Source organism: Carassius auratus, chromosome 40 (genome assembly GCF_003368295.1).
Source record: "Carassius auratus strain Wakin chromosome 40, ASM336829v1, whole genome shotgun sequence".
Lineage (NCBI taxonomy): Eukaryota > Metazoa > Chordata > Actinopteri > Cypriniformes > Cyprinidae > Carassius > Carassius auratus.
In genome coordinates, this window is record NC_039282.1 from 20,254,266 (window position 1) to 20,267,529 (window position 13,264).

Genomic DNA, 13,264 nt, shown 5'->3' on the forward strand with positions numbered 1-13,264 from the left:
CTATCTCTCTCTCTCTCTCTCTGTGTGTGTGGTGTGTGTCTCTCTCTCTCTCTCTCAAGTTCAAGTTCAAGTTGCTTTATTGGCATGACATTTGAGTTACAGTATTGCCAAAGCATTCAGATACAGAATAAAATATAATTACAATAAAATACAATACAATAAAATAAACAACAACAGATAATATTTCAATATTAATAATAGTAATTATATACAATCAAGAATATCAAATAAAACAGTTGAATACAATCAATTACCCCTTTCGTATGGTGTGTATGGTGTATAAATATTTAGCAGCTAGTGTCATTGCCGTCTCATTCTCTCCAAGTATATAGAAGTAGTTTTCTCAGAGTCATTTAGAGACAAGAATGACGGATTGAACGCTTCAAACTGTGGGAAGAATGTTTCTCTTGTAGTGCTGTATTTGGGACAGACCAGAAGGAAGTGTTCTCATCCTCTGTTTGATTCAGCTCACAGTGTTTGCACAGGCGCTCTTCTCTCGGGAGCCAGGATCTTTTATGTCGACCAATCTCTATTTCCAAATCATGATCACTGAGTCCATATTTGGAAAGGATTTGTCTTTCTTTCAATTGCTTGAGTGATAAGTAGTTTGCCAGTTTTGTGGTTCTGTTTAGGGCCGAATAACACTGGAGTTTGGTTTGGAGCTCAAATTCATTTTTTAATTTTTCATCATAATTATACTTCAGATTTGTGTCAATTAGTTTCTGAATGTTGGGGTTGTGATTGGAGTCAGACTCAGTTTGGGTTTCCTTCATCAGTTGAAGCACGAGTGTGTTTAGAGGATGAGACACTATGGGGGGGATTCATTGGCGAGGAGGGCTTTATATTGAACAGATCGAGTGTCAGATTGAGTCAGGTGATGATAAAACTGAACAGCTCTTTTCTGTATTTCTATGTGTAAGGGGTATAAGCCCAGCTCAGCCCTGCAGGCGATATTAGAAGTGCTTCTGTTTACCCTTAGGATGTTTTTGGCAAATTCCAATTGTGTTCTTTCTATTAAACTTTTGTCCCAGTTTTCAAATTTTAATATTGGTCCCCAAATTTCACTCCCGTACAAGAGGATTGGTTTGATGATTGCGTGATATAATTTAATCCATGTTCTAATTGGTAGTTTTTAGTTGGCCAAACCGTGCTTTAATGGCATAAAACGCCCTCCGTGCCTTGTCATTGAGGGCCTTGAGGGCCAGACTGAAGCCCCCTGATGCTGAGATCTGGATGCCCAGGTAAGTGTAGCTACTGCTGTGCTCCAGGACTTCTCCTCCGTAACTGAACTGATATCTGCTTCCCTGAGACCTGGCCTTCTTCTGAAACACCATGACCCTGGTTTTGTCCACTCCTCACAGTACTGTTCCAGCAGGGCCAGGCTGTGCTGGAGACCTCGGCTGTGGGAGACAGCAGAACCAGGTCGTCTGCATACAGCAGGCACTTGACTTCAGAGTGGTGTAGAGCGAGGCCTGGGATGCTGTCGGAGCGCTCCAGAGCTTCTGCCAGCTCATTGATGTAGATGTTAAACAGTGTTGGGCTCAGACTACACCCCTGCCTCACTCCACGACCCTGCTGAAGAACTCTGTTCTCAGATTCCCAATCTTGACCGCACATTTACTCTTCTTATGCATGGATTCTATAATATCGAATGTTTTTCCACCAATGCAATTTGTAATAATTTGTACAGTAAACCGTCATGCCAAATAGAATCGAAAGCTTTTTTAAAAATCAATGAAACATGTAAATATTTTTCTTTGTTTGTCCTTTAGATTTTTGTTAATTAGAGTGTGGAGAGAATAGATGTGGTCAGATGTACGTTGTTTTGGTAAAAAGCCAATTTGTGATTTATTTAGGATGTTGTGTCTTGTGAGGAATGTCACTATGCGGCTGTTTATTATATTACAGAAGAGCTTAGCTAGACTACTGCCCACACAGATGCCCCGGTAATTACTGGGATCCAGTTTATCTCCGTTCTTATATATGGGTGTGATCAGTCCTTCAGACCAGGCCTCAGGGAAGTCACCAGACCATAAGATCAGATTGAATAATTTAGCCAGAGCTTGAGTTATGGAAGGACTGCTGAGTTTGAGCATCTCATTACTGATGTTGTCCTGTCCACATGCCTTCTTTAATTTGAGCTGTTTAATGTGCTCTGATATTTCTGATGTTGTTATAATCATGTCCAGTGGATTTTGGTAATTTTTGATGGTTTTCTTTAGATCGTCTAGTTTTCTCTGTGTTTTTTCTCTCTCTCTCTCTCTCTGTGTGTGTGTGTGTGTGTGTCTCTCTCTCTCTCTCTCTGTCTCTGTGTGTGTGTGTGTGTGTGTGTCTCTCTCTCTCTCTCTGTGTGTGTGTGTGTGTGTGTGTGTGTGTGACCCTGCAGCCGTGACTCCGTGGGGAACACTGTGTGATATTAGAAGACTAAATGATGATATTTATTATGTGGCTACGAGAAACTCGCTGCTCCTCTTGTGTTTCTTTATTAGTTTTCCTGTTTCTGTTCGCAATCGATTGGGATTTGTTCGACGGACACGTTTAGGGTTTTATCAATAATCCGAGCGATTACCCACAATGCCCGGGGACTCGGCAGCTCCTGTGTACGGATATTGACTCTGTGTTTGCAGATAAACTATATTTTACGAGTGAGGAAGGAAAGGTTTGTTCCACGTCTAGTTTAATGTGGGATGAGGTTTTTATTTCTGTCTGTTTCTTCGCGTTAGAGTCGAGCGCTGAGACCCTGACCGTAGTTTATACCGCAGTAAAGATCAGAAGGAACTTATTAAACAAAAGCAGAACAGAGTTTAGTCATTTACGGCCGTAACTTGTGTTAAGCAGAATTCGACGATTGTGTGTGTGTGTGTGTGTGTGTGTGTGCTGAACATCAGCTCTGACTCTCACTGCAGTGTGTTAATTGTAGAAGCTCAGTGTGGTCATCACTGCAGGACGGGAACACACTCGCTGACGTCCGGATGCATTCACACCCCTCTCTCCACACAGACCCCCGACCGAGAGCAGCCGCTTGACCCCAGACCCTAACGTTAACCTCTGACCTCTGTGCAGGTGCCAACCCCTTACAGAAGAACGAGCTGGGACACACACCGCTGACGTACGCCAAAGAGGGAGAGACGGCCGCGCTGCTGAAGGAGGCCCAGAACACGGTGAAACACTCTCAGTCTACTGTGGATCTAGATCAGAACGTCTCTCCTCAAACTGTTCAAACATTCAGTGCCTTACTTTAATAATAATACAGTATGAGTAATATCCTGCATTACTCAAGATACATTTCTAAGTGAAAGCATGATCATTTAAAAAGTTACCATAATAATTTTGTTGTGTGTAATTTTTATTCGTTTTTTTTTTTTTACTCAGTGTACTTAAATTTTTTTTTTTTTGATTATTTTTCTTAAAGTAAATGAAATGAGAAATGTTGCTTCAGCAACTCTGAAATTGGAAAAATATCTATTGATATAAATATTACTTCAGTAACATTTGTTTTAAGTAACATCCTTTTTCAATGGTTAGATTTAGTTTTATTTAACTATTATAATCCTGATTTGAACTCATTTTAAAGTCCTCTGTAATCAGTCTCCGGATCTCTTCAGCTCGAGCTGATAAGTGTGTGTGTGTGTGTGTGTGTGTGTGTGAGATTTGCTGATTGGTGTGTGTTTACTCTGGATTCGAGCTGTAATCTGCAGTAATCCTGTCGTGGGGTTAATGAGCTGCAGGTGACACCATCATGATCTCGGATGACTGTTACACACACACACACACACACTCTATCACACACACACTCTATCACACACACCTGATGACAGACTCCAATCAGCTGATCATGCACTTTGATCTAAAGCTGGTGATGTAGGAAGTGATGTAGCTTTGACTTGTCTGTGTATGTTATATACTGTACTGCAGATATGCAAACATAGTACGAGGAAAGGATCCGCTGCTGGGATTTATTATATATTACTAAATATTATAGGAGTTTCTGTTATATAATACTGTAACACGCTGTTACTCCACATCTTCCTGATGAACAGAGTTCAGATTAAGAAGTTGAAGTAAAGATATTAGTATATGTTATTGATAAACTAATTCACACACTGTATTTTGGTGTGTGTGTGTGTGTGTGTGTGTAGTTTGCGGAGGCGCAGCAGAAGCGTGAGGCAGAGCAGAGGAGGAAGTTTCCTCTGGAGCGCAGACTGAAGGAGCACATCATTGGACAGGAAGGAGCCATCAATACAGTTGCATCAGGTACACCCTCACACACACACACACACACAGAAGCCCCAGTGCATGCTGGTCCTCACAGCTCCTGGTTAAGAGTCTGTTGGATCAACTCTTTCATTAGCAAATGCTCTGTTTGGCCTGGACCGTTGAGAGAGTTACTTCTATGTGTTTCTTTGTTTTTCTCTGTGTTTTCATATTTCCTTTCTTTGATTTTTCTCCTGTGAGTGTGTGTGTGTGTGTGTATCTTCTCTACGAGTCCCAGGACAGACAGAGACAGATATGAGTTAAAACACAATAACATACGCCTCTAATAAATACTGAACACACACACACACACACACTGAGGGGCGTTTGTTTATCGATCACTAAGCTTTCACAAACGTGTGTGTGTGCATAAAGGGCAGATTGTGGGTAATTTTTGCCCCATTTGAGCTCTGAACTACTCTGATGACTGAAAAAACTTTAGTTATTGTTATTATTTCAGTGCTTAATTAGAAATATTGTAATAATGCAATGATAATTAAATGTTTGTAAACATTTCATTTTATTTTTATTTATTTACCTGTATTTTACATTATTTCTGAATGTGATAATACAATTAAAATAAAACATATATACAATGCAATATATATATATATATATATATATATAATATATATATATATACATATACAGGAATTGTATATTTTCTGAGTGTTGTTTCTGTACATGATGTCAGGATGCTCAAGGTTGCTATGCAGTCACTAGGGTGTTGCTAGGTGGTTGCTAAGGTGTCTTCTTCTGATATTCTGGTCTGTAGAGATGACTGAGTCTTTGTGTGTCCAGCAGGATATTGTTGAGTGTTTTTGCACATCGTTCATTGACAGATCTCTGCTCTGTGTGTCCATCAATAGTGAGACGCCATCCTCGATAGAGAGAGAGAGAGAGAGAGAGAGAGAGAGAGAGAGCAGAGGAAATAGTGACGCTTCACCGAGCCCAATCTCTGACTCTGATTTGATAAATGGACAGTTATTGCTGTGGAAAATTGTCCCGAAAGCGATTGGATCCCATCAGCACTGTGATAAAATCAGGGTTATTGATCTGTGAGAGCTGATATAGTGAATACATCGGCCGAGTGACAGACACACGCGTGTGCGCCGCTTCAGCTGCCATTATATATACACACACACACACACACACACACATCAAACCTCTGAATGTGTTCTAATGATCTGATGGCAACATGTGATAAACTTGAACCAGTGTTATTTTAGCATATATACTGTAGTTTTTGTAAATATTTAGAATTTGTTTATCTTTATATTTTCGGTTAATGTTAGTAAATTTGTTGTGTTTTTGTAAATTAAAGAATATATATTTAGTAGTATTATAAAATTTTATACAATTTATTTTTTATTATATATTATTGTTTTATTTATTGTAAACTAAAATTAAATGAGAAATATTTAATATATTTATTTTTTCTTTTTTAGGTAAGGTTTATTTTATTTAGTTTTAGTTAATGATAGGAACCCTGACTTAAACATTTGTAACCTGATTTTTACAGGTGATCTGGTGATTATGTCTTAAGACAACATAATTTTACTTATATTAATTTGCCTAGTATTATGTGGAATGAATACTACAAAACAAAGTTTTGGAATAATTATGATTTTTCTGAAAGTAGTATTTCCTGCTCACCATGTGTCCATTTATTTGATCAAAAATACAATAAAATCTATAATATTGTGAAATATTATTACAATTTAAAGCAATTATTTCTATTGTGATATATTGTAAAATGCAGTTTATCTCAGTGATGCAAAGCTGAATTTTCAAAAACATCAACAAATCAAATGATTTTGAATTGTAGAAACAGAAGTGTATAACTGTAAAATAAAATAATGGCATAATTTCCAACTAATATAACTATATTGTGATAATTATCATAAAATGCAGTTATTCATATTGTGATATAAGATTTTGGTCATATTGCCCATCCGTAGGTGTCATAGAATAAACTATTGATGATTTTAATACATTTAAATAAATAAAAATTGTAATTGTTGAACTCTTTCTTTCACACTTTAACATGAGCTCAAGACAAATGTAAAACCACACACACACACCCTCACACACACACACACACAGAGAGAGAGAGAGATGAAGCTGTGGATTGATTCTGGGGTTTGCTCGCAGGGCTAAAGGTTATTGGTGGTGATTATTTTCACTAATATCATAACAGTCCTCCATCCTGAGACACAGAGAGGATCAAGCTACACGTACATCACCGCATGTGTGTGTGTGTGTGTGTGTGTGTGTTTGTGTGTGTGTGTGTGTGTGTGTGTGTGTGTGTGTGTTTAAAGACATCTGAATGATTGTTTGAACGCAGGTCAACACATAACAAACATATCTGCTGTAATGACGTCTGATGATGATCTCACACACACACACACACACACACATACAAATGCATCGGTTGCTATAGTGAGCGTGTGTTATCATGCCGAGTCTCTGCTGGATCTATTCTAACCTGATTTAGTTGCTCCAGCGTTGCAGCAGCGTAATGAAATTAGTGTGTGTCTAATGGTGCAGAGAGGCCCTGTCTCGCTCTCGTCTGTCTCTCTCTCCATCATTCTTTGTCTTTTATTTTTTTGGGCGTTTGCTCTCGTCCGGTCTGTCTGTCCTCCTCTCATTACCCTCTGTCTGTCTGTCTAGAGATAATTATTGTCTGTTTTCTCCGCAGCCATTAGGAGGAAGGAGAACGGCTGGTACGATGAAGAGCATCCCCTCGTCTTCCTCTTCCTGGGCTCGTCTGGAATCGGTAACTTCTGTTTTAAGCCTGTACCCCTTATATTATAAGTGTAAATGTAAATCTTTGTGTGTTTTGTTGTTCATCCAGATGCACAAGCGTGTTTTTCTTCAAGTAGTCACATGTAAAATCCTGCGATCCAAAGTGATTTACAGTCTAATATGTTATTCATAGATGTGTTTATTCACCAGATCTGTCATTTATGTGTCATCAGACGTGATGAATATACACACGTTTAGTCGTGGAGGCCTCCGGCTTGATCTACTTGCTGCAGTCTTTGTTTAGGATTATTTACCGCACGTCAGTAGACTTCTTTGTTTCTTGTTTTTTTTTTTTATGCAAAACACCATACTTCCATAAAGTGTCGTCTTTCAGATTAGAGGAAAAAAAACATCCTAAATACACATTTAAGGGTTTATTTTAATGCACTTTATCTATTACCGTCTGTATATTTCAATTTGATTCATAAACAGGCCATTTTCTTGAGTTTTTTTTCTCCACTTTAGCAGCACTCACAAACAACAAAACTTAGAGTTTTATTCCTCTCTATACTCTGAAGGTTTTTACTGTGGGGTTTGTTCATATATTTTTATTCATAATGATTTTTTTTAACGTTTTATTTCAAAAAACATGCCGAAAATGCTTATTTTTAAAGGCTGTGAGTTTTTTCCTCCACTTCAGCAGCACTTACACACACCAAAACTTAGAGTTTTATTCTTGTCTATACTCTGAAGGTTTTTACTGTGGGGTTTGTTCATATTTCATTCAACTGGTTTTATTATTGAACTTTGTATATTTGCATCTGTAGATTTAATTTACGATGCAATTTTTAAATGCAGTTTTCTCAAAATGAGTTTTTTCTCCACTTCTGCAGCACTCACATACAGCAAAACTTAGAGATTTATTCCTCTCGATATATTGAAGGTTTTTACCGTTGGGTTTGTTTATATATCATTCACACTGATTTATACAACATTTTATTCCTAAAAACATGGCGAAAATGCATTTTTTTTGCCTATAGTCTGTATTTTCTGATTTATGCAGTGATACAAAAAGATATGCAAAATCCCTTCTATAAAACCTTTAACTCTAATATTTCAACATAATCAAACTAAAGTTTTGCACCTGGCTTTATCTGGTGTTCAGGTCTATTATTTAGAAATTTGTGCGAATTAGTTCATATTTAATTCAATATTGCATCATTTGCAAATTGAAGCAACATTTCATACAAAACAACTATCTTAATGCACTGTGATTAATAAACTGTGGAAAATATTAAACCCTCTTTACATGTGTTGTGTCTGTTAAATTGAAATAGACTCAAGTTTTGAGCATATGCATAAACACACAGAGACGATCTGGAGTCGTGAGTGTTTGTTTCTTGTGCTTTGATTGATGGAAGAGACGGTTCTGCTATCGCCAGCAGCGCATCTGATCACTCGCCATTAATATTCAACAAAGAGCCCTCCACTTACCATATATGCGTTTATTAAAATTCATAAGAGCAATATTTACTCACAGACTACATTACCCTGAGAGAAGAATGAAGGGAGAGAGAGAGAGATGATGGAAACACGTGCCATAAAGACGCCAGAAAAATAAACACAGCATGAAGTGATCTCTCTCCTTGACAGGAAGTAGTCATCCTGTCTCCACGACGACCGCGACAGAGAGACTTCAGCATCTCACGTCATAAAGAGTTAAAACCGCTCACGTCTTCGTCAAACTCTGTCTATCACATGACTGTTGTGATATTTTTAGCATTTCTGTTTTTTCCAAGGATTTTTCTTTTTTGATTAAATGAATTGCATCGAATTTATCAAACGTCTGACTTGTTTTTGCAGGTAAAACGGAGCTGGCCAAGCAAGTGGCACGATACATGCATAAAGACATTAAGAAGGTCAGTCAGTAAATCAGCATTTTTCTGAAATGATTGGCTTCTCACAAAGGGGAAATGACAAGATTCTGTCGCTCTTTATACAGGGATTCATCCGGATGGACATGTCTGAGTTTCAGGAGAAACATGAGGTGACACACACACACACACACACACACGTTTAGCACAGAAAAAGTGTCTCAGTAACTGGAAACAACAAATGCACGTCTAAAATCATGTGTATGAATCAAACCACAGTCCTCGAGGTGCTGATGAATTCTGCCATTAAACCAGGTGTGTTAGTATTCAGATTGTTTAACTGACTTCTCAGTCTTATTCCATCATGGCATCAGTTGATCTGACAGAGAATTAGAAGACAGTAGAAGAATGAAATTTACAGCAGGGATTCCCAAGTGTTTTTGTCAGCCCAAAAAATTAGTTTACAGCCAAAAATATTTGCAAATATGACATTCCCTGATAGAAGTGAATATTTCATTTATTTTTAAATATTATATTATTAATGTTATTTTTAATATTTATTATGATTTCATGCATTTGTATTACAATTTGTATTTTGATTAGTTATATTTTAAAAATGTACAAATGTAAAAAAATATATATTTTACTAGGTTTTTTTTTGTAAAGTGTTGATTTGGTTTTTTAATGTAATTTGACAGTTTATGATTTATATTTTTTAAATATTTATTTATATTGCACATTTGTCTTATTTCATTCATTTTTGCAAGGATTTTACTTTTAGTCTTAATTTTGAAATTATTCATATTAATTTAAAATTTTTAATATTTCATTAGTTTTTAGTCATAAATTTATTTGGATTGTTTTTATTTATTTTTATGCAATTGTAAACCGTTTATGATTAATAATTTTTTTAAATGTGTATTTATATTTTACATTTGTCTGAATTCATTTGTGCAATTTATATATATTTTTATTTGACTATTATTTAATTATTTTTGACTATATTTTGAAATGATTTTTAATTTCACATTTTTATGATCCATTTTTTTAGTAAGTGCTTTATTTGTATTGTTTTTGTTTTAAAAATTATTTATTTAATATTGGAATTTTAATGAACATGTTTGAGAGACCCTGCCCTACACTAACATCTGTTGTGGAGTCCCTGCGCGTGTATAATGTGCTTGTTGTGTAGTTTGTGATGCTGTGTGAAGCTGAGCTTGTGTATCTAGAAGTCTCTGCGATCTGAACAGAGATGCTCTTCTCCTGTGATTCTCCTTCATAAGCCGTTTAGTCTCGCTGTTACACAGTGACCTTAGACTGAGCCTAAACACACACTCAATCCAATCACACACTCTTATTGTATTGATAGAGGACTGTCACTGTCACTCAGCTGGGCCGGATGACCGGTGTGTGTGTGTGTGTGTGTTTTGATCAAATCATTGAGTTCCTCTCCTCTCTCTCTCTCTCAGGTGGCGAAGTTCATCGGTTCTCCTCCAGGATACGTGGGTCATGAAGAAGGAGGTCAGCTGACCAAACAGCTCAAACAGTGTCCGAACGCCGTGGTTCTGTTCGACGAGGTGGACAAAGCTCATCCAGATGTGCTGACCATCATGTTACAGCTCTTTGATGAGGTGCAGGTTCACATAATTAATAAACTGATTATAGTTATATATTCAGCTGAGTGTATAGAGCTGTGTGGTGACAGAGTTGATATGAGGATAATAATTATGTTATGTAGTTTCTTGACAGTTTCCAGGTGAGATTAGTGTTTGTGTGTCTCTGTGTTTCAGGGTCGACTGACTGATGGGAAGGGGAAGACGATCGAGTGTAAAGATGCCATCTTCATCATGACGTCTAATGCAGCGAGTGATGAGATTGCCCAGCATGCATTGCAGCTGAGACAGGAAGCTCAGGAGCAGAGCCGTCGGCGTCTGGCTGAGAATCTGGGTGAGCAACGACACCCGACGTGTAACTTCACGTTTAGAAGGAAGTCTTGAGTTTATGACCTGCTTGTGTTCCTGCAGACGATGTTCAGAAGAGCGAGAAGATCACCATCTCCAACACTTTCAAAGAGCAGGTGATCCGGCCCATCCTGAAGGTAATCCTCCGTCCTCCTGTGTTTCTCAGCGGAGCTCAGTGATTGGTTGCTGGTGTGAAGCTGATGATCTGATTGGTGCTTACAGGCTCATTTCCGACGGGACGAGTTTCTGGGGAGGATTAACGAGATCGTGTACTTCCTGCCGTTCTGTCACTCTGAACTCATTCAGCTGGTCAGCAGAGAGCTCCACTACTGGGCCAAGAAGGTGAAGACACACACACACACACACACACCGGGATCGATAGCAGCCTGCTGCTCTGACGACTGTAATCATATTAGTGAAGTTAACATGTGGTCTATTCATAAATATTTAAATACATATAAAACTTCATATCTGTCAGGCATCTGCCTTCAGGAGAAACCCGCTTGTTCAAGACCTTCAGTCATACATCAGTGTGTGTGTGTGTGTGTGTGCATCAGTGTGTGTGTGTTTGTGTGTGCATGTTAATGTGTGTGTGTGTGTTGTTTGAAACAATTATACCGGCATTTAAGAAAATCAAAATAATCTGATGTATTACAGTGAGAAAAATAACAAGCTTCATGTTATTTATTGACAATATTATTAGTATTATTGGTAATTAAAATTGTTTATATAGATAATTATATATTGCTATACATAATTTATAATAATTGTTGTAATCTAATTATTCGTATATCATGAATCATGAATGAAGGATTAATCTCTGATCAGTTTATTCTGGTGTGATGTATTGCTTCAGGCCAAGCAGAGGCACAACATCACGCTGCTGTGGGAGCGTCCCGTGCTGGAGCTGCTGGCCGGAGGATATAACCTGCACTACGGTGCGCGCTCCATCAAACACGAGGTGCTGATCAATACCTGATAATCACTGATCAATACCAGCAGTCAGAGCTTCAGAATCCTGAGCCACTCTGATCATTTAGTCTCTCTGAGCCACGCCCACATCTCAACATCCAATCAAGAGCTGCTGCACAGAAACAAGTCCCGCCCTACACTAGATACACTTTTTCAATCTTCAGTTTCGCTTGGATGTAGATGTGATGTAACAAGCCGAACCTGTTTACAAGTCAGTCAGCAGTGTGTGTGTGTGTGTGTGTGTGTGTGTGTGCAGGTGGAGCGGCGGCTGGTCAATCAGCTAGCGGCTGCGTTTGAGCAGGAGCTGCTTCCGAAGGGCTGTACTCTGCGTCTGACCGTCGACGGAGGACAGGAGAAGGACGGAGCTCCGGCTCTGCATCTGGAGATGGTGGGTGAAGACAGCTCCGGCCGAAAACTGGACATCCGCCCGCCGCTGACCCCCGAGGACGTGAAGTACGCTCACTGAGAGAAGCTGTGAGACTGGGACAGAGTCAGAGCCGCACAAGCGCTTCAGTGTTCCTCTCACACACACACACATCCGGTCACTGGCGTATGCAGCGTTCATAATGTTAATAACTCACACATGACGTTGGTAATAACCTGTTCACACGTACAGATGAAAGTCTTTGTGTGCATCTCTGATGATGTTTTCATCCCAATCCAAGTGTATTCTATACTTGTTGAATATATGAAATATAAATGCAGTTAATTCATGTTCCTGAGCTTATTGTGAAAGATTCATCAGCTTTATTCCAAAGAAGAAAATAACCATTTACAGTAAGGTTTCATTTGTTAACATTGCTAAACTTGAACTGACAATGAAAAAACATTCAATTATATTTATGAAATATCATTAGAAATGTCAATATTATATTCGTATGTATATTCTAAAATGAATAAATATTAGATTATTAAAATAAAAATGTTGATTAGTTAATGCACTGTGAAATAACACTGAACACTCGTATATGCTTTATTTTATGGTGTGTAATTATGCATTTCATTACTGAGTGATATTAATTAGCTGCATGTATTTACTGTATGATTAAAGATGAGGGTTTGTTTAGTTTCATGTAATTATGCATAATTGTGGTGTTATTTCAATAGTAAGTACATGTAATGTGAACATTATAGATTTATTAATCTTGTTAAACATAAATTGCTCACTGTTAATTTGTGTTAATAGATGAATGTTAACAAATAAACCCTTACTGTAAATCATAATCTGAAGCACTGTTCCTCTAATACAGCACGGAGAACATGAATGGAGTCACACTCTGCTTGTGTCAGATATTCAGAAGAGACTGAAGTCTTGATCAGATCCTCAGAAACATGAAGATCTTCTGGTGCTGGTGTGTGTTTGGTGCAGGTTCACTCACTCATTGTCATGTGTGTGTTTTTATTGTTCTTGTGCACAAAGCTCAATAAAGTCGAGAAAGGTGAATCTCTGACTGA

The 13,264-nt window shown here is 38.0% G+C and overlaps 1 protein-coding gene across 1 annotated transcript in view; it reads left to right on the forward strand.

Annotated features, from left to right (window-relative positions):
- LOC113058829 (caseinolytic peptidase B protein homolog) overlaps positions 1 to 13,264 on the forward strand; it is a 34,568-nt gene extending 21,304 nt beyond the window's left edge. The window contains exons 6-16 of the mRNA XM_026227079.1: positions 3,064 to 3,161; positions 4,140 to 4,254; positions 6,956 to 7,033; positions 8,866 to 8,921; positions 9,005 to 9,049; positions 10,346 to 10,507; positions 10,667 to 10,823; positions 10,901 to 10,974; positions 11,060 to 11,179; positions 11,694 to 11,798; positions 12,066 to 13,264. Of these exons, the coding sequence (XP_026082864.1) occupies positions 3,064 to 3,161; positions 4,140 to 4,254; positions 6,956 to 7,033; positions 8,866 to 8,921; positions 9,005 to 9,049; positions 10,346 to 10,507; positions 10,667 to 10,823; positions 10,901 to 10,974; positions 11,060 to 11,179; positions 11,694 to 11,798; positions 12,066 to 12,275 (1,220 nt within the window). The 3' untranslated portion in view covers positions 12,276 to 13,264. The remainder of the gene's footprint in view (positions 1 to 3,063; positions 3,162 to 4,139; positions 4,255 to 6,955; positions 7,034 to 8,865; positions 8,922 to 9,004; positions 9,050 to 10,345; positions 10,508 to 10,666; positions 10,824 to 10,900; positions 10,975 to 11,059; positions 11,180 to 11,693; positions 11,799 to 12,065) is intronic.